At 31.4% G+C, this 20,635-nt stretch overlaps 3 protein-coding genes and 1 non-coding gene across 4 annotated transcripts; 2 read left to right on the top strand and 2 right to left on the bottom strand.

The window, feature by feature from the left end:
• The first annotated feature begins 1,474 nt into the window (after positions 1-1,474).
• On the top strand, positions 1,475-1,801 carry LOC105779608 (auxin-induced protein X15). The gene has a single exon (XM_012603427.2). The coding sequence runs from the start codon at positions 1,475-1,477 to the stop codon at positions 1,799-1,801; it is 327 nt and encodes a 108-aa protein (XP_012458881.1).
• Positions 1,802-10,031: 8,230 nt separating this feature from the next.
• On the top strand, positions 10,032-12,521 carry LOC105779609 (uncharacterized). The gene is made up of 3 exons (XM_012603429.2): positions 10,032-10,188; positions 10,370-10,435; positions 12,168-12,521. Exons 1-3 carry the CDS (start codon positions 10,141-10,143, stop codon positions 12,213-12,215), a joined length of 162 nt encoding a protein of 53 aa, XP_012458883.1. The 5' UTR covers positions 10,032-10,140; the 3' UTR covers positions 12,216-12,521.
• Positions 12,522-14,800: 2,279 nt separating this feature from the next.
• TRNAL-CAA (transfer RNA leucine (anticodon CAA)) lies at positions 14,801-14,884 on the bottom strand. The gene has a single exon. It is a non-coding gene; the product is annotated as a tRNA-Leu (tRNA).
• A 2,383-nt stretch (positions 14,885-17,267) lies between these two features.
• Positions 17,268-20,076, bottom strand: LOC105779604 (NADP-dependent D-sorbitol-6-phosphate dehydrogenase). Its single transcript, XM_012603424.2, has 6 exons — positions 19,918-20,076; positions 19,745-19,839; positions 19,528-19,645; positions 18,662-18,794; positions 17,921-18,140; positions 17,268-17,592 (listed from the first exon to the last, which is right to left on the bottom strand). The coding sequence occupies exons 1-6, from the start codon at positions 20,048-20,050 to the stop codon at positions 17,359-17,361; spliced, it is 933 nt and encodes a 310-aa protein (XP_012458878.2). The 5' UTR covers positions 20,051-20,076; the 3' UTR covers positions 17,268-17,358.
• Between the last annotated feature and the right edge of the window lie 559 nt (positions 20,077-20,635).

Here is a 20,635-nt window from a genome sequence, read left to right as displayed (position 1 = left end):
CCCCCAATTAAGGTCTTCAAAATTGAATTGGTAAATCATATATTTGTTATTATTTTTACTATTTACATCCATTATTTATTTATTTTTAATTTCATTAGTATAAAGACAATAATATTATTATAAGTATATAATAAGTACAAATTGTAAGTATGAATATATGTCCGATTAATTATAACGTAATATTCAACTAATACACAGCACATCACATAAAGAATTCGACAGAAGTTGGACTAGTTAAAAAAATCAGGCCAAATCCATGCAAGGTATACCCGTGAGGTAATTAGAGGGAGACCCATTATTTATAAACATTACCAATAAGTGTGGGATGCAATAATGAGGTATATTGCATATTGCATTCTCAAGAAGAGAATATATATTCAAATTTTAGAGACAATATTATATATATATATGTATAAACCTTTAAAATACTCGAAAAGAGGAAGAAAAAAAAGCTGCTCAAACCCTTCAGCATGCATGTAATGCGTATGGGACGTAGTTTAATGTGTATAATTTTATATACCGTTAATAAATTATTGGATGATAATCGATGATTACGAAAAGTAAGTGAATTTTAGTTTTAAAATTTTTAAATTATAGTTATTATTTTATTCATTAATAGAGATATGTTGATGGCTTTGGAGGAACGAGTGGTCAATCTCAAGGAATCCATGAGGGACATGAGAGAGACACTTGATGAAGTCGAGGGACGCACTATGGAATTGGACTTGAAGGAAGAGCAATTCGAGGAAGCGTGTTGGAGTCTCTCGGTTCCAATGTAGAAGAGATGCAAGGGATGCTCAATTTCACTGCGGATAAGTTAATAGTGAGGGACGATGCTCTCGAGGCCATGGTGTTGACTTTGAAGGAGGAAATAATGGCCACAACCGAAGACTTTAAACACGAGGATTGAGGAGCTTGAGAGAGAGCTTGCCGTGTGTCGAGTTGTCGTGGGTAAAAGAGTGTTGGTAGACAATAGCCCTGGTCCCTATAGTTTAGTAAAATTTCCCTTTTAATCCTTTAAATTTATAAATTTAACAATTAATTAAATGATGAAAATATATTTTAACCCTAAAAATTTATAATTCGTAGTTTGTGGCAGAAAGAGAAAAAGAAACCATGAATTCCCGGATATAGAGACTGACATAAGAACATGCAAACAAAAGCTCCACATAAAACCCTTCCATGGATATGTGAAAAACCAGTGGGCGAGAGCTTCATCAAAGTAGTTTTCCCTCATAGGGTCCTTTTTAAATCCCTTTTTAAATCCAACTTGTTAATATAGTAAATATTATATATACAACTTCAAAGCTCAAGGACAAAGTACATGTTGATTCCTTTTTCATGCATGCAAAAATATTATATCAATGCATTAAATCCCTAAGCCCTTGTGTATATATATAATATATATACCCCCAAAGGCGAAGGACATGAAAGTATTAAAAAAAAAAGCTACTATAGAGATCAGATCATATCAATGGGGATTCGGTTACTGGAGATGATGCTTCACGCGAAGCAGATTATCAGAAGACGGTCACACTCGAAGCAACAGTGCTCATACAGAACATCGTCGGATAGTAAAGTGGTAAACATTGTCCCAAAAGGCCATTTCGCGGTTTACGTCGGGGACGAAGAGAAGAACAAGAGATTTGTGGTTCCGATCTCGTACTTGAAGCACCCTTTGTTCCAAGCTTTGTTAAGGCAAGCCGAGGAAGAGTTTGGTTTCGATTATCCGGTGAGGGGTCTTATTGTTCCATGTGCCGAAGAGGAATTCATCAAGCTAACTCGAATAAGTAATGCGTGAGCCAAGGCTCATAATATTTTTTTTGGGTACATATTACAAATTAGAGAAGAATGATAATATCAAGATATAAATCTTGATTTTTGAGGTAATAAGCAAAGCCATATATATGGTGATTTTGATTTGCATTTTTTTTAATTTTTTATTTTGTAAATGTGTTTTTATTTTTGAAGGGTACAAATTAATCCCAAAATTTTGGTGCTTGTTTGGGTTTCTTTTGAGAAGTACATAAAAAAATTTTGTTTAAGATGTTTCACCATCATGTAATTATATTCAACCCCATTAAATTTGAAGTCGAGCTGGATCAAATCTTTAAACGAGAATAAAAATCTTTCAACACTGTTTTCTTGAAATCTATAACCTTTACTCAAAGGACATCAAATTCCTTTTCAATATGACGTGTTGATTGGTAAAAGTATAGTGGAGACTATTGTACTGGAAGTACTTAAAAAATAAGTAAATTAGTTGTTAGTTTAAAAAGCAAATGGGTCCTTTCTGTTAAAATTTTCATTCATTTCTACTGTTAAAAATTGGCTTGACTAACGGAATAACCAGACACTTACACTTACACTTAATGATAGAAATAGATATAATTTTTAACAAAAGGATCAATTTCCTCTTTAATCTAATATATAAAGATTAATTTATTCATTTTTAATAAAAAAATAAAATATAATTTAAACTTTTAATACAATAATATTCATATTATCAAGTCGCCATGATTCAATGATATTGAATATGGAATGGGCCATTATTGTTGGTTTTACATAATGATAAGCCATGATAGCAGATTGCAACAAGAATAGGCAAGAGTGGGACAACCTGAAGATTTTTATCATCCTTTTGGGGATCTCTTTCATCACTCTCAATGAACTTGACAGGGACGTAGGTTTATTGTAGGGTTAGATTGGTTGGAGTCTAAATATGATATCAGTCAATTTTATGTTTGTTTAAGTTTAGTTTGATTCGAAATAAAAGTATGATAATAAAAACAAATTGATTTTGAACTTAACGTTTTATGTTAATTAAGATATATAGTATTTGTTGGTTGGGGAGGAGCAATGGGTAATTCTAGGCATTATGTCAAAAAGACTTGATATGATCAGAGCCTATAATGAAATTGCTCAAAAAAAATAAGTTGGCCGATTACAAATTATGAAAATATAATATATTATTTTAAATTTTTATAGAAACATTTAAAGCATAATAAATAATTATAAGATGTTTCGATCAAAACTTAAACCAACTTCTATTGGTGTTCGATTCTCACTCATGAGTATGGAAAACTCTTTGTGGCCATCTTGATGAGGAGATTAGTCACTCTTATTGATGGTGGATACATTGATTTCGACCAATATATATATATATGAGGACGGCACCAAGGGAGCGAGGCAGGGGTTCCCTGCACCCCAAATGAAAAATTTGTTTTGTAATCCCTCCAAAAAATTTAAGTTAATATATTGATAAATTTATGCGTTAAGCCCTTAAGATGGTAAATTTTTAATTTAATACTATTAAAATTTATAAAAAATATATATTAACACAAAGATAAAATTATACTTTTAACTCTTTAAAATATATAATTTATCCTTGAACATATGCATCAAACATGATCTCATACCCAAATATTTCCAAAAGGAAAAAGAAATATTTGTCTTGTGGGGGACACAACATTGCATGTGTGACTTTGATAGATTGTGCCTAGAGGTGCTCATGGCCGGGCGGCCCGACCCGGCCCGACGGCCCGCCCGAAAAATGGGAGGGTTTGGGTAAAAATGTAAGCCCGAAATATGAGATTGGGCAAAAAAGTGAGGCCCGTTTAGAAAACGGGCTGGGCCTCGGGCACCACTTTTTTGGCCCGGGCCTGGCCCGGCCCGATATAATAAATATATTTATTTTTTAATTTTTTAATTTTAAAATATTTTTAAAATATTTTTTTAAATTTTTTAAAATTTTAAAATATTTTTAAAATACTTTTAAAATTAAAATACTTTTTTTAATTTTTAATATTTATTAGAAAAATGGGCCGGGCCGGGCCGGGTCCGAGCTTATGATTTTTTTCCCGAGCCGAGCTTGGGCAAAATTTTAAGCCCATATTTTGGGCCAAGCCAAATTTTTTTATGGGCCCGGCCCGGCCCATGAACACCTCTAATTGTGCCATGTGGGGTAATTTTTTTGCCCTTTTTGTTCATTTGTTTTTCTTAGTCTTAAATCATGCATTCATGTTCTTGTTTTGGTAACTCAAAGATCATGAGTGCCATTGTTACTAGAATTGGATTTGATAAGTTGATGTTAATTGATTTAAATGAATCATCGGATACCAATTCAGTTACGTAATGATTAGATTATTATTATTTTATAATGTAAATTATATTATTTTGAAGGGTATTTTATCATTTTATATATTGTATATAAAAGAACAGAAGAATATACACGCATAATGAGATTTGCACCTAAAAGATTATAGTTTTGAACATCTTTATTTTACCATTTCAACCAAAATATTGTTTAATTAACATATCAATTTTTTTATAAATATATATTTTTACATAATTCTGTTTTTCACCCAAACCATGGGTGTGACATTACCTAGTTATAAATAAAAATATGTAATTTAGTCCCTTTATAAACAATGAAAATTTAAGTTAATATATAATAAAATTGCATTTTGGCCCCCAAAAATTATGTTTAATCTATTTAAAATGATGAAATTATAAGTTAATAAATGATAAATTTATATTTTAACTTTTTCAAAATTTATAATTCAATTTCGACTGAAATTATAGAGTCATCCTTACATTCAGATATCCCAAATTTTGATTTTATACATATTTAAAAGTAATTTTAGTGAATTTAAATATCCAAAAAATAATTGAAAATATTGAAACCCTTTTCCAATTACATACCTATGTTATTAAATATATGAAAGCCCATTTTAAAGATCAAACATATCCACAAACATAATTAAAATAAATAAATAAAACTAAAAAATTGCATTAAACAAAGGGTCAAAACCTGCAAATCCAACAGTAAAAACCCACATGGGGTTTCTGCAAGTTGCTATGGCCTAGTCTTCTGCACTTCAAACACAGACACCAAAGAGTCACAAGCCATGATAATAACTTTTAAGGGTAACCCACATCTATCATCACAAAATTATTAATAAGTTTACGTTTTAATTATTAATTTCAAAAATTATCAGATACTCATTGAGTTATTCAAAAGGTTTCACTTAAGTCATTAGACTGTTAAAATCGTGTTGTGTGACACTTCATGTTCGAACCATCTGCACTAATCGTTTTTTTTCTTCATGAAATAACTTTGAACATCACGAATCTACGAATCAAAATCCAAATAAATTTTTTCTCCGATCTCTGATACTGACTGCCAGATCGACTTGGATCTAAAATATGCTTTTCTACTAGTCAATGGGTATTGATCCACCATACCGATTGTCGAATCGTCGTTTGGAACTTGCTAGCTAAACTTTTGAAAAATAAAAACATAACAACCCACTGACTTAAATTAAAACTACTGAATAGCTTAGTGAAGTAAATAAAAATATTCGAATAATTCAATAACTATCTTATAATATATTTTTTTTAAAATTCAACTAGATGTAAAGAATTTAGTCAATGTATGGAGTTTAGAACCCGAAATTCCATGCAACCGTATATTATTTTTCACTATAGGGTTAATTCCATTAAACGTCACAAAACTCTCATCTAGAATTTAAATCGGTCCTTAGACTTTAATACATTCTAATTAAGTTTTCAAAGTATTATTATTGCATCCATGATGCTCTTCCGACTGTTGAATCGCTAATTTAGATGTTAAGTATCGGTTCATATATGATGTGGGTATACCTACTTAATGGATACTTTGTCCCCGGTTCGAGTATTGTTTTCTTAACATATCTTAACATACGAGCTAGTAATAAATTAATTTTATTTGGTAATATCTAATCACTCTCATGACTTCTTTTAGTAAAGAGAAGGAAAATTTTGTGCTTATATTTTACAAGTTTAAAATTATACTGTTTATTATTTATTTTATGTCTAATTATTTTAACACGTGTATTAAATAAGCTTTTTTACATTAGTAATCAAACATGTTAAGAAGCACGGTATAAATAAAATTTAGAAGGACTTCTTATACATGTCTGATTCAATCTACAATGGGAAGCCAATTTTCTTAAAGGATCATAAATGAATATTGTAAATATTTGGAGGGCCAAAATATAAGTTTTACTATTATATATATTAGCTTGCAATTTTAAAATTTCTAAAGGAATTTCATTGAAATTTTATTATTTTTTTGGGTAAAGACCTCTACTAGAGGTGCTCATGGGCCGGGCCGGGCCCATAAAAAATTTCGGCCCGAGTCCGACCCGGCCCGAAATATGGGCATAAGATTTTGCCCAGCCCGCCGGAAAAAATCATAAGCACAGGCCCATCCGCCCATTTTATTTTAAAATTTTAAAAATTAAAAAAGTATTTTAAAAATATTTTAAAATTAAAAAAATTAAAAAAAGTATTTTAAAAATATTTTAAAATTAAAAAAAATTAAAAAATATATTTTAAAATTATTTTAAAATTAAAAAAATTAAAAAAGTATGTAAAAAATATTTTAAAATTTTAAAAAATAAATATATTTATTATATCGGGCCGGGCCCGGACCGAAAAAGTGGTGCCCGAGGCCCGGCCCGTTTTCTAAACGGGCCTCGTTTTTTGCCCAAGCCCATATTTCGGGCCTATATTTTTACCCAAACCCTCCCATATTTTGGACGGGCCGGGCCGGGCCGCCCGGCCCATGAGCACCTCTAACCTCTACTTACCTCTGGTCATGTGGTAAATAGACATGTGCCTTGAATATGTTTCACGTTGTATATGAGCTAACATCTAATGCCCTAGCCAATGGATAAGTTGACTAAAATACCTGATCAATACGATATTTGATGTTTTGAGGAATTAACATTTTGAAAACCTAGACCCTAGTTTAAGGATGTTAATGCAATTAAACCTATAATATATATACCCAAACTTTTCTCCATAAATAAACACCCTCCAGGATCCAAACCATCCAAAACAATAATGGCGATTAGGAAATCACACAAGCTGCCTCAGACCGCGGTTTTGAAGCAAATCCTCAAGAGATGTTCGAGCTTGGGGACGACAGCGATGGTCTCCCTCTCGACGTACCCAAAGGCCGTCGGCGAAAACCGGAGCAGATACATTGTTCGGATCTCGTTCTTGACTCACCCCGAGTTTCAATGCTTGCTCCGCAGAGCCGAGGAAGAGTTTGGGTTCAATCACAATATGGGCATTACGATCCCTTGTGAATATTTTCAATATGAATATTATATAGTCAAGTTATATTTTCAACAAGAATATTCAAGTTCGAATTTTAAAAACAATATTATTAAAAAAAATCCATAAATTTTAAAATGATCGATCTTCATAAAATGTAAAATGGATATAAACTTCAAATCCTAGATGGCATAGTTTAATCCTATAGTAAATTATGCAATTAATATATCTAACTGGACCCTCAAGTGAACATTAGGAGTTTATAGCAACATGGTACTTTGTCAGAGAATGTGGGTAGGTAAACAAGTACTGATCTCAAGGAAAGATGGGCTTTGAATTAGATATTTGTATTTTGGGTAAACTACATTATTAGTCATTAAATTATGGATAAGTTTTTGTTTTGGTCATCTAATTAAAAAAAGTTACAATTTAGTCATTGAACTATTTAAAAGTTTTTATTTAAGTCACTGAACTATTCAAAAGTTTTTATTCAAGTCACTTTACTGTTAAGTTTTTTTTCTTTAAAAAAATAAGTTTTGCAAGCGAGCTCCAAGTGACGATTCAACAATTGGTACGATTGATCAATACCCATCAACGAGTAGAAGAACATACCTTAGATCTAAGTCGATCTGACAGTCAGTGTCGGAGATTGGAGAAAAAAGTTGTTTGAATTTTGGTTCGGAGAAATTGTGATGTCCAAAATTGTTTCATGAAAATATTGAACCGTAGAGAAGAAGAGGAAAGAGAGCTTTCGATTAGTACAAACAATACAAATAGAGAAAGTCATATAACATCAATTTTAACAGCCCATTGACTTGAACGGAAACTTTTGAATGGTTCAATCATTTTTTCATGAAACAACTTTGGATGTCACGAATATGTGAACCAAAATTCAAACAACTTTTTTCTCTGATCTTCAAAATTGACCGTCAGATCAACTTGGATTTAAGGTATGTTCTTCCACTCGATCGTTGATGCGTATCGATCTGCTTTACCTATCATCGAATCGTCGCTTGAAACTCGCTGGCGAAACTTTTTTAAAAAAATAACCTTATAGTCTAGTGACTTAACTAAAAACTTTTGAATTATTTGTACATACTTTTGAAAGTTTGTAGTTTCGATTAAGCTGATGCATGCAGAAAGAATTCTACTAATACTAGTATGATTCTCACGCTTCGTGTTTGGTTGATTATTTATTTGTGTCAAATTATGGAGTAAAAAATTGCAGGTTAAACTATACTCTAATCCTATTTTTATTTTTAAATATTTAGACTCTCTACTTTTTGGATTTAAAAATTTAGGTCCAATTGTTGTCGCTTTTAAAATTCTTCTAGTAAGTTCACTTGTGTGACATTTTGAAGTGGGTTGATTATTTATCTGTATCAAATTATGGAGTAAAAAGTTGAAGGTTAAAATATGATTTAAATCCTATACACTTCATACATTTGAAATTTAGTCACCTTATTTTATTTTTCAAGAATTTATTTCATCTACTTTTCAAAATTAGAAATTCAGCTTCAATCTTTACCACCATTAAAATTCTTGATTAAGTTCAACGGTGTGACATTTTAAAATTAAAAAATCACTTAGTAGTGATGTAATAAAAATTATATTGAAAATGATTATGTGAAATTTTTCTTAAAACACGCATTCGAACATTATGATAGAATAATTTTTGTTGGAATAGTGTTCTTAAAAAATAGATACGACATTGTAATTGAAATAGTTAACAATATTAACTATTTAGACTAATTAATGACATTATAAAAGTGAAAGGACTAAATTATGTCAAAATTAAAGTATATAGATTTAATCCAAGTTTTAGCATAGTTTAGAGGTCAACATTAAAATTTGACCATTGTCTTATAATGTAAAAAAAGTAAAGCGAGCCCAAAAGATATGTATATTCCTAAGACCCTTAAAGTATTCAATTATATATAACCATATAACATTTTAATCGAAATGTTAACTATCTTAACTATTTGGACTAACTAATAATGTTATGAAAATAAAAGAGGAATTTATGATAAAAATTAAAGTATAATAATTAAATTTCAAATTTAAGTATAATAGAAAGACTAAAATTAAAATTAAACCACTTTTGTAAAATTGAAAAAAAAAAAGAAAAAGAAAAGGGCCACGGGTGAGTGCCCACGTGTCAATAGGAGGAGGACCTTCGAAAATTTAACTATATTAATTATTTGCACTAACTAATAATATTATAAAAATATAGGACCGAATTATGTTAAAAATTAAATGTACAAACAGGCAAAAGTTCAATTATTGTTTGACGATTTATGGTTACTAAAAATGAAATTAAATAATGTAAGGTGGAAATTAAAATTTTTCATGGGTTAACCATTCGATTTAAGAGGTAAAAGGGTTTGTGCAAAAATATAAGTTTAAAAAATGGGCTTCAATAAGAAAATGCCTTTTAGAAAATGGGATGGGCTTTAGGTAATGTTTTTAAGGCTTGGGTTCAGCCCAACTTTGCAAAAAAAAAACCTGTTGTTTTGGTACCGTTTTTTCACTGTTTTGCTGTCATTTCACTATTATGTTACTATTATTTTAGAGGTATTTGGTTATTAAATTGCGCCTACCTTAGTGTTATTTTAGTATATATATTTTTAATTTGTTAGGAAATATTTATTTTAATATTTTTAGTTTTTTTTTGTGTTATATATTTTTAATTTTTTATATAAAAATAAAATAAAACATTAATACGGCGAGTCGGGTTTGGATTTTGGCATTTTTATTTTGGTCGAACTTGAATAAAAATTGACACATTTTCCGGGCCAGTCCCAAGCCTAGGATTTGGTTAGGGTTCAATCCGTATCAGACCCGGCTCATGAACAACTCTTAACGCAAAGTGGCCCCTTTTCTCATTCTAAAACGACTTCGTTTTGTAGATGAAGCTCCACAAAATATAAAAACCGAGGCCAAGAGCTCTTTGTTTTCCCTTCCGCCACTGCAGACTATTTCCATTGCATCTCCATCGCTCATTTCCCGATCACACAAACAAAAACCAAAGCCATGGCGCCGCCACCTGGACCTTACTCCGGCACCAGCACTCTCGCTCTCGTAATTTATTTTCCCTTTTTCTCCTTTTTTTTTTTAATTCCCTAATCGACTTCTGCAAAACAAAGCATAAAATTATATGAACAATAGATCTCATTTTGATTCTCTGCCAATAAATAATCTAAAATCAGATTATCTTTTGTTTAAGTTGATTGGGTTTTTGGTTTTATATATAATATAATAGGTGGCTCGTGCATCTGCTTTTTCTTTTGGACTTGTTTATGGGAGCTTTAAGCTCAAGTACCTCAAGGTACCTCCATTTTATTTGCTTTTACTTATTTTATGTTTACTGAGTCTTGATTATGTTTTCCGCATTTCATGTTATCTTATTGTAATTGGATTTTGATGTGGTTCTTCATTATCTGATAAGATGCATTTTCATAACCCTTTTTATTTGTTTTAGTTTTAATTGTTGTTATTAGAACGAAAATCTTAGGCTATGTTGCTCCGACTCATTCGGACTTGGTTTCGGAAATATGACCAATTGGGAGGATTGGGTTAGTTTTGGTTGGCTCAATCTGAGTCGGGTCAATTCGAGTTTTTAACAATTTCAGGTCATTTCAGCTATGGATCATTTCGAGTTCAGGTCTCTTTCATGTTCGGGTCATCTAAGTTTGGTAGTCCAGATCTTAAGGATAGTTTTTTGGGTTTTTGCATTTGGAACTACATTCACTTTCGAGCCAATTGAGATTACTTGTTCTATCATTTTAGGTTTAGGGTCATTTCTGGTTTCTGGTTTGGCGGACTGACCTTTTATGGTTAAAACAAGTTGCTAAGGTTCGGGATTGTTGGAGTGTGGTTTTTGAGTCTGGGTCAGAATTAAAAGGTCTACTTTAAATATATGTTAAAACTTAGTAAAATTAAACATACTTGTATTGGATATATTCTTGCATCCACACTCACACGAGTCTGATTATAGCGTAGCATGTACCATGATCAGGATATCAGTTTCTTTAGGTGATAAACCCTGCTCGAATGTGTTGTTTCAGAAATCTTCTGATCTATTTGCAGATCTACAAAACATTTGTTGGTTGTTATAAATAATTCAAGAGGATTTAGAGATAGATAAGAGTGTTTTGAAAATTTAATCTCAGGAATGAACATAGTAATGATGTGGTAAATTTTTAGCATCTAATGCGTTATGCATCTAACAATAACAAAGATTGTTTGACCATTTGCTTTACATTCAAATGCATTTCCATGAATGCATAAGATGTCATATGGAGTTTGGACATTTTACTGGATGTCCACTATGTTAATTGTTTGACCCTAATGTTCATAGGTTTTGTCTTGTGCTGAATGTCCACTATGTTAATTGTGTCCGTCATTTTTTTATAAAGTATCGTGTTCAGCACTTGTATTTGATACAATTTTTGGATATGGATATTTGGATATGATCATCTAAAATAAGGGATTTTTTTCCCCTTTTCTAAAAGAAGAAAATACTGATTATACTCTTGTTGGACATGTGTTTATATCTGCTAAAAGTACTATAGAGGCCTTGGTACTAAGAGTCAGATTGCAGTTTACCTCTACTACTCAAAAAATGGGCAAATTAGTCAATATACATTAGATCAAAGAGCAAACTGGTCTTTCTGTTAAAAAAATCATCCATCTCAACTGTTAAAACTTGGTCACTATATGTCAGAATGAGGCACACGTGGCATGCTGCATGTAATTGTTTGATTATTCTATCAGCAATGACAGTTTTTAGCACTAGAAACAGATGGAATTTTTAATTGAAAGGACTAATTTGCTCTTTGATTTAATGTAAATGGATTAATTTGCCCATTTTTTTTAGTGAAAGGGGCAAAATGCAATCAGGCTTTTTATGCAAGGGTCTCCATTGTACTTTTACTGTTTATATCCGTCATATTCTAGTCCGGATAACACAACATATATATGCAACCATTCAGTAAAGGGTATGAGTTAAACTCATAGTAAAACAAATGCTTACACGTTACTCTTACTTTTATCCTCAGATGAAGGCAAAGTCTCAAAGGAAAGCTGAAGCAAAGGCACACCATTGAAGCAGAGGGGGTCTTGTTCATAGTTCAATTGCATGCGTGACCTGAGGTTTTTTCTTTTTGTCGTAATAATGCATTAACAATGGGATTATACCAGTTTTTCATTTTGGCCTGCAGCTTTTTATGGACCATGGTGAACCGCCTTTAATAACTTTTTCGGGTAGTTATCAACTTAGCCATTCAGGGTTTGTTTATTTCCTGTAGTTAAACATGCAAGCTGCTGGGGTGATTATATATTCCCCGCAGTTCTAATTTATAAATTCAGACACTTTTTGGGCTCAAAAAAAGAATCTTGTGGGTTTTCTAAAATTTTGTGTCATAAATCTTGATATTCTAAGTGCTGCTTTAGACATTAGTTCTTTCCTGAACCATACTATTATGCATTCCATGTCGGCTTTATAAAGCCGGTGTTACTGCCTGATACCTGAAATGGTGAAAGTAGTTTGTGTTGGAAAGCGACAGTGCCTGTAAGGATCGAAGAAACAAGGCAAAAGTCCCTCGGGTTGCTCTGGATTTCATCGGAAAATCGAAAGCTTCCATGGGAAGACTGAAACTAATGATCCAAATGTTTCTCCTAGGTGTATGAAGAACTCAAAGAAACAAGGAAACAGTGTTGGACTAGTAATGCTAGTGGCTCACTTGTTTTCTGCTTAAGAAATCGAAGAGTGTATGCCGGTTTTCAGAAGGAAAATCAGTTGCTTATTGTAGAAACCTAACAACCGAAAATCAACATGACCGTAAAAGGAAAGAAGGGAAGCATAGGATTAAGGGAAACTTTAGAGATCACAAACAAGGTTCTGAGAGAATCGGGAAGAACATCGAGAGGTGCAAATGACTGAAATCTAGGATGTTTCAGCTCACCAAATGCTATGCATCAATGGTATTGAAAGAGAATGCAGTTGCTATGCTATTGACATACATGGATTAACACTTGAAGAGTATATTAGCAGGTTTGTCAAACTGGTTGGAAAGGTAAAAGCAATGAAATATGCTTGCTAGTAGCCATTTCAACATCAACTTGCACTAAACTCAATTCTCCTTTTTTTTTTTCTCTAAAATAAGTTATTATGGAATAAATGCTATCCGATTCAATGGAAATAAAAAAAAAAAAAACTGATCACTTTTTTCTGATAAATTTAAATAAGAGTGAATTTTACGTGTTAAAATTATCTTTGAGACAAAATTACTCTGTTATCTTATTTATTTTTATTATTTTAATATAATACTATTTCAAACTACAAAATCATAAAAAAATGTAACTTTAAATTTATTTTAACTACTATTGAATTAAATTTAAATTTAAATTCTAATTCAAATACATATTAAATATTTAAAACTTATTTTAAATTTAATTATATATTAATTTTGAGATACTTGTATCAAAGTACTTTTATTTAAAATAAATAGATGAAATTATGTGTTTATTAATAATAAACAAACTTTTGTCAATAGTAAATGTGATTGAAAATGTTAAAATTAATAAAATTATATATTATTTTATAAGTGTAATTTTGAAATTTATCATAACATTTCTAGTAAAGTGTTTGATAAATTAAGCTTATCAAATTGCATTTTGCCCCTTCTACTAAAAATAGGCAAATTAGTCCTTTTACATTAGAACAAGGAGCAAATTGATCCTTTATTAAAAATTATATAAATTTTACTGGTAAAAACTGGTCCCTACACATCAGAATGAGGTACAATAACTATCACGGTATTCTGTCAGATATGTTGATTTTTAACAGCAAAAATGGATAAAATCTTTAACTGAAAGTGCCAGTTTGCTCTTTGATCTAACTTACAAGGAATAATTTGCCCGTTTTTAGTAAAATAGGCAAAATTGCAATTTTATTCTTTGTGCTAGGGCTTCCATGATACTTTTGTTACTCCAATATTAATTTATAGTGAAAATTACTAATACCAGTTTGGTATTAGATATAATGTATAAAGACTAATTTGTCTATTTTTTAAATAGAGAGAATAAAATACAATTTAACTTTTAGTACTACAGTAGAGGTGCTCATGGGCCGAGCGGCCCGGCCCGGCCCGCCCGAAATATGAGAGGGTTTGGGTAAAAATATAGGCCCGAAATATGAGCTTGGGCAAAAAAATGAGGCCCGTTTAGAAAATGGGCCGGGCCTCGGGCACCACTTTTTTGGCCCGGGCCCGGCCCGGCCCGATATAATAAATATATTTATTTTTAAATTTTTTTAATTTTAAAATATTTTTAAAATACTTTTTTTTATTATTTTTAATTTTAAAATATTTTTAAAATACATTTTAAAATTTTTTTAATTTTAAAATTTTTTAAAATACTTTTTAATTTTTAAAATAAATTTTTGGTATTTATTTAAAAAATGGGCCTGGCCGGGCCAGGCTCATGATTTTTTTCTCGGGCCGGGCTTGGGCAAAATTTCAGGCCCATATTTCGGGCCGGGCCGGGGCCAAATTTTTTATGGGCCCGGCCCATGAGCACCTCTATACTACAGGGACTTCTATGATACTTCTACCAAAATCTTTTTAAACCAGCACTAGATCATATTCCAAAAACAGCTAAGAGAATTGTGGGGCAAAATGAAATTGAAAAATGTCAGAAGTGGGATTTGAACCCACGCTCTCTAACGAGAACCAGAACTTGAGTCTGGCGCCTTAGACCACTCGGCCATCCTGACCTCTTTATCTAACAACTAAACATTAAAATATAAAACAAAGAACACAAAAAGGAAGCCACTTTCTCAAGTAACAATTCACAACCTTGGTTTGCAGCATTTACTTGAGTGGAAAATAGTTAAAAAAGAAGTACCCAACTATTTTATACGAATTAAAAACACTTAGAGGAGTTAATTTTAAGTTCAAGGTTTTCTAATGCCAATGCAACAAATCATGTCTAACTTAATTTTTAAACCCTAGTACATAATACATACATGCATTGTAACCTATCTAATATGTTAGTGTTGTGCATGAAGAAAAATCATAATGTCCCACTCCAGTAGTGCACTAGGGAGAATCTTATGAGGATTGATGAAATGTTCTACATCGTGTCCATGGTAAATTTCAACGAAAGTAAAGAAAACTTTTGTTGGAATCAGTTCATGCTTATGGAAGTTGTTGTCAAAGTTAAGAAATCACCTTTTAGAGGTTTCCAACACTTGCCAAATATATGTTTTGTTTGTGTTGGATTCGGTCACACTTTCAATTTTGTTGGGTGATTAAAGAGGCGAAATGATAAGAGATTGGTTAAATAGATGACATGTATCAAAATATACTAATAGGATGTGATACCATGGAAATTGATCATGGTGGTGATGGAAAAGAGGAGAGGAAACAATGATTTGATGGTCCAGGGCCCGATCATGGGGACAATGTCTACTCATGCTGCCTTGTGTTACCCTTAATTGATGGAAGTTGATCATGGTGGTGATGGAAAAGAGGAGAGGAAACAATGATTTGATGGTCCAGGGCCCGATCATGGGGGCAGTGTCCACTCATGCTGCCTTGTGTTAGCCTTAATAGATCGACCCCCAAAGCAGTTTTTGAACATTTAGATCTCTTATTGTTCCATAAGATCATCTGTTGCTTTTTGTTGCTATGATTGTATCGGTTATGTTATAAGTTCCATCTTATCATATATTGTTTACTCTTCGCCTATTCAGGTCAATCCACTAAAAGTATTAAGGTTGGTCTCCTCATTATATACCATTATTACGAAAGGTATTTATGTTAGGCTTTTGTCCAATGACATTGCCATATGTGTATTACCATAACGGGATATCTTTGATCCCTTTAGATTAAATTTGTTCACCTAGCTAATTCGATTAATATCATCTTATGGTCACCATTGTATCTTACGTGATGCGAATAATCATTACTTACAATTACTAATTATTAGTCATTCATCTCAAACAAACAACTTATGATTACGTTCAATTTTCATGAGTCAAAAAATGCCAATGAGATCATTTACTCTTTATTTGAGCTACGATTCCAGTGTTGTGAGTGAAACAATATCATGCACAAGTCATAAACCCAACATACCAACTTATCCACTACCATGAAAGCATAAGTTTTTAATATATCAGTGTACATGAGTTGTACACACATGGTCATCCATTTACTTAGAATTGAGGTAAATTACATAATAAACGTCATAAGTGAATGAATCTATAAAAGGATCTAGGATAAATTCAACTTGGATTCAGTCTGATGTATTACCAGTACAGACAATTGTACCTATGTCTCTATCTCTAGGAGTCAAACTTGCTCCGTTAGCCAAGACAAGTTATCTCCCCAATTGTAATTATAAACAACATAATATCCCCTTACTATTCTAACCATTTGCTTAATCTAATTTTATAAACTATGAAAAAAATTAGTTTACCTATTAATATAAATTATCTTCTCGCATTATATTTGCTTACATATTTTATTTTTCACACAAAAGTCATTAAAAACAAACATACAAAGATAATCAAATGATCATGCTGTAAATTTATTTATTCGATAAATTTAAAAAAAATACAAAGAGTCATGATAAAATCACTAAATTAAGGTCACAAATCCTAACAATAGGATGTTTACATAAGTTGAATGCACATGTTAATTGTGACTACTTTAGTATTATAAATATTGTTGTCATTGGGAAGATTTTTCAAAAATAACTAATGAAAATGTTGATTGAGCCTTAACTCGATTGACATTGGCATTGTTTCTAGTGTACGAGGATGTGGATTCGAGTGTATTATCCTCCTATTTAAGGGTTGGGGAGGGGTCATGAGTAATTCTAGGTATTAATGTATCAAAAATCAGGATATGATAAGAACCTATAACGAGATTAATGTTAAAAAAATAATAATGATACCATTATACTTTTTCTTTGTGTGTTTACAAATGAGAGTTTGGTCATGATTGTTGCAACATTCTAACACAACAACAAGAGGATTTGAATCCATTTGGCTAATAATCATTTGAATCTGTAAAATTCGATAAAAATTTAAAGGATCATAATCGTAAATCTGATTGATTTGATCACCGATCTAAAATTATAAAAACAAGTAATTATCGAAGGAGAATTTTATTAGACTTCATTCTTCATAGAACACACAAAGAAAATCCTTACACAAACAAGAATAACAGATGTGTTTTTTTTTTAAGCATAGAGATCTATGCCCCAAAACTTGGCAGGTTGAATATTGGACCTATAGTTCTTGTCAATAGCTTGAATTACGTCCATGTCCTCTTTGGCCAACTCAAACTCTAAAACTTTGAAATTTTCTTTCAACCTTTCAGACTTTGATGTTTTTGGGATCACCACTGTGTTCCTTTGGATTCCCCAGCGAAGAACAATCTGAGCCACTGTTTTCTTATACTTCTCAGCTATCCCCTGAAAACCCGGTGTTCGAATTCGGATTCGAATCAACCGAAATAAAAAAAGATTTACAACCCTACAACATTCAGTAGCTCGGAGATTTAAATATCAAGATTTGTATCCATTTTCTTTAGATTTAATGTTGAAATTTGTCATTATACTTTCGGTTAAAGTTGAAATTTGACACTATATTTGATCCAAGTTGTCCACTTAAAAGATATACGTCTATTTAAAATTTGATCCAAATATTTTAAAATATTTTCTAGATTGATATTTAACATCCAAACTAACGTTAAATTAGTAAAATGACCTAATTATATAATACCGAATAGATGAAACATACCTTGAGGATTGGATCATCCAAGCAAGAAACAGTACCAAAGCGTTTGGTATTGGCATCGGCACCACCTAAGGGAGTATGGGCTGTAACACAGATCCCATGCTTTTGGCAAAAATTGACCAATGATTCACGTTGGAAATAAGGGTGTGTCTCTATCTGGTTCACTGCTGGCTTTATTTTGGAGTAAGCTAAGCAATCTCTGGCTAAAAATATGTCATAGTTGCTGCAAAACAACAAATTTGCCACAAATTTCATAAAGATTTAAGGAAAAGAAATGGTATAATGATAAATTTAATCTTCAAGGTTTATATCTTTCGTTAATTTGGTACTTTCTTTTAGCTAAATTTGATAATTAATCTTTCAAAAAGAGTTGAATTACTTTTAACGGAAATATTGACTAAAACATTTAACTTCTTAATAATGTTGGCATGACAACATATATGGCATCTATGTGTACTTTATGTTGATAAAACTATTTAAAAGTTATAAAATATTCAAAAAATTTAGCATGAAGTGCATGTGGACTGCCTTGTTTAAAAACTTAATATTTTAGTCTATATTTTTATTAGGAAAACAACAATTCGCTCTTTTTGAAAAGTTTGTGGTTAAATTTAATTTTTTTTAAAAGGTTGAGAATTAAATTTAGCTTAAAAAGAATAAGTACCAAATTGATAAGAGACGTAAATGTTAAGGACTAAGTTTATCATTATGCCAAAAGAAATATATACTGAAAAAATTTAAAACCTGATCCCAATGCTGCGAACTAAACCCATGGAAACCAGATCTTCCATTGCATGCCAAGTGGTCTCCAATGATATGTTTGTTTCAATGTCGAGAACCCCATCTTCATCCAATGGACTGCCAGTTGCACCAATTCCTAGAAGGGTGTGCATGCAGTTGCAATGGTGCATTTTACCAAACAACTCAATTTTCACTTTGATAGATAATAAAGGGTAAAACCCCAGAATAGATTGTATTTTATTTTTTTATTAATAAATAAATAAATTATTCTTATTAAGTTAGACAAAAAGAAAATTAGTTCTTTTAATGAAAAATTTTATTAATTTATACGGTTAAAAATTGATATGAGTCACTAAATAATTAAACAGTGAAATATGCATGCAGACGTACATTGACTAACTTTTAACAATAGAAATGAATGAAAATTATAAAAAAGACTAGTTTGCTCTTTAATATAATATATATGGACTAATTTGCTCATTTTTAAGTAAAGAAGAAAATATAATCTAACTCTGATACGAGAACATCTATAATGATTTTACTATATTAGAAGTGTCGGTAGATTTGATTCAAATTTATGTATCTCCACAGAGTGAGAAGGCAAGTAATACCCTTGGCCCCTTAAATTATATAATTGTTTTGAATCTCGTAAAATTATAAGTTAATACAGTAGTAAAATTGGATTTAACCTTCAAATATTTATAATTTAATTGACCTCTCTTAAAAGATTTTTGGCTTCATCTTTGGGTATGATATTAACATATATGGGCATTGAGCTTAAGTTCGGTGCTTTGCAACATTTAAAAGAATGTGAGTTTGAGAGAACGTGAGTTCAAATACGTTAATGAAGGAAGGCAATGAGGAATCACCGGTGTGTCTAATGGAAATAGGAAAGTGTACCAGATATAAATCCAGATAATCCAATTGAAGCTTCTTAAGACTGTGTTTACAAGCTTCAACAACATGTCCATGATCAGTATTCCAAAGCTGCAATTATTCAAAACCCGGATTATTGTTCTCAAATTCATAAAACAAAACCAAACATAATTAAAAATAATAATAATCAAAATCCCATTTAGCCCTTGCCTTAGTAGTAATAAACAGCTCTTCTCTCTTAACAAGCCCAGTTTTAATGGCTTCACACAATGCCTCCCCAACTTCAGCTTCATTTTTGTAGTCAGCTGCACAAAACATCAAACATTTTGTGAATACAATGTCAAAATTAGTAAATGCCAAAGAGTTTTGGAAGGAGATGATACAAGCACAGTCGAAATGGCGAAAACCAATCTTGATGGATTCGATGATGAGATCTTTAATGGCTTTTTTTTCCATACGCCAAACACCCAAACCGATTATGGGCATTTGGAATCCGTTGTTGAGTGTTACAGCCATTCTTGACCTCTCTCTATCTCTCCTATTCTCTCTAAAAATGGAAGGCAATTTCATTTTCTTACGTCCACTTCATATAGTAGTTGTGTGGTCGTTGGATGATTAAAATAATAAAATATCCGACAAAATTTTAGCTCGATTGGTATAGATTTTTTTTTATGTAGGAAAACGTGGGTTCAAGTGCGCTAAAGTGTATTATCCTCCTATTTATGTGTTGAGGGGTGCCTAGTTCTAGACATTGCGTCAAATAGAATAGATATAATCAAAAACCTATAATGAGATTGTTCGAATATAACAATAATAAAATAATTAAGAAAAAAAGGAAAAATAATTAATAAATTATCCGTGTATATTTTTCACATTGATCTATGATTAAATTTGAAATCGAGCTAGATCGGACCTAAACCAAACGTAATACTCTTTCAATGTTATTCTTCTTTATCCACAACCCGAAATAGGTATAAACCCGACCCAAAGACCTTGGTTCAACATAAACAAATACTAAATTATGTTACACCCAATTTTTTTACCTCGGTCCTTGTTAGATAATAGTTTTTAGTTTTTTTATTTCTCCGTTCTTAATTAAGA

Source organism: Gossypium raimondii, chromosome 4 (assembly GCF_025698545.1).
Source record: "Gossypium raimondii isolate GPD5lz chromosome 4, ASM2569854v1, whole genome shotgun sequence".
Classification (NCBI taxonomy): domain Eukaryota; kingdom Viridiplantae; phylum Streptophyta; class Magnoliopsida; order Malvales; family Malvaceae; genus Gossypium; species Gossypium raimondii.
This window is presented reverse-complemented; position numbering and strand designations above follow the sequence as displayed.

Excerpts from the sequence above, each read along its gene's own strand:
- LOC105779608 (XM_012603427.2), top strand. The coding sequence starts at position 1,475 with ATGGGGATTCGGTTACTGGAGATGATGCTTCACGCGAAGCAGATTATC.
- LOC105779609 (XM_012603429.2), top strand. The coding sequence starts at position 10,141 with ATGGCGCCGCCACCTGGACCTTACTCCGGCACCAGCACTCTCGCTCTC. Across the intron at positions 10,189-10,369 it reads GCACCAGCACTCTCGCTCTC|GTGGCTCGTGCATCTGCTTT; the intron begins GTAATTTATTTT and ends ATAATATAATAG. Across the intron at positions 10,436-12,167 it reads TTAAGCTCAAGTACCTCAAG|ATGAAGGCAAAGTCTCAAAG; the intron begins GTACCTCCATTT and ends TTTTATCCTCAG.
- LOC105779604 (XM_012603424.2), bottom strand. The coding sequence starts at position 20,050 with ATGGCTGTAACACTCAACAACGGATTCCAAATGCCCATAATCGGTTTG. Across the intron at positions 18,795-19,527 it reads TATTTCCATTAGACACACCG|GAATTGGTGCAACTGGCAGT; the intron begins GTGATTCCTCAT and ends ACACCCTTCTAG. Across the intron at positions 18,141-18,661 it reads GTTCGCAGCATTGGGATCAG|CAACTATGACATATTTTTAG; the intron begins GTTTTAAATTTT and ends GTTGTTTTGCAG.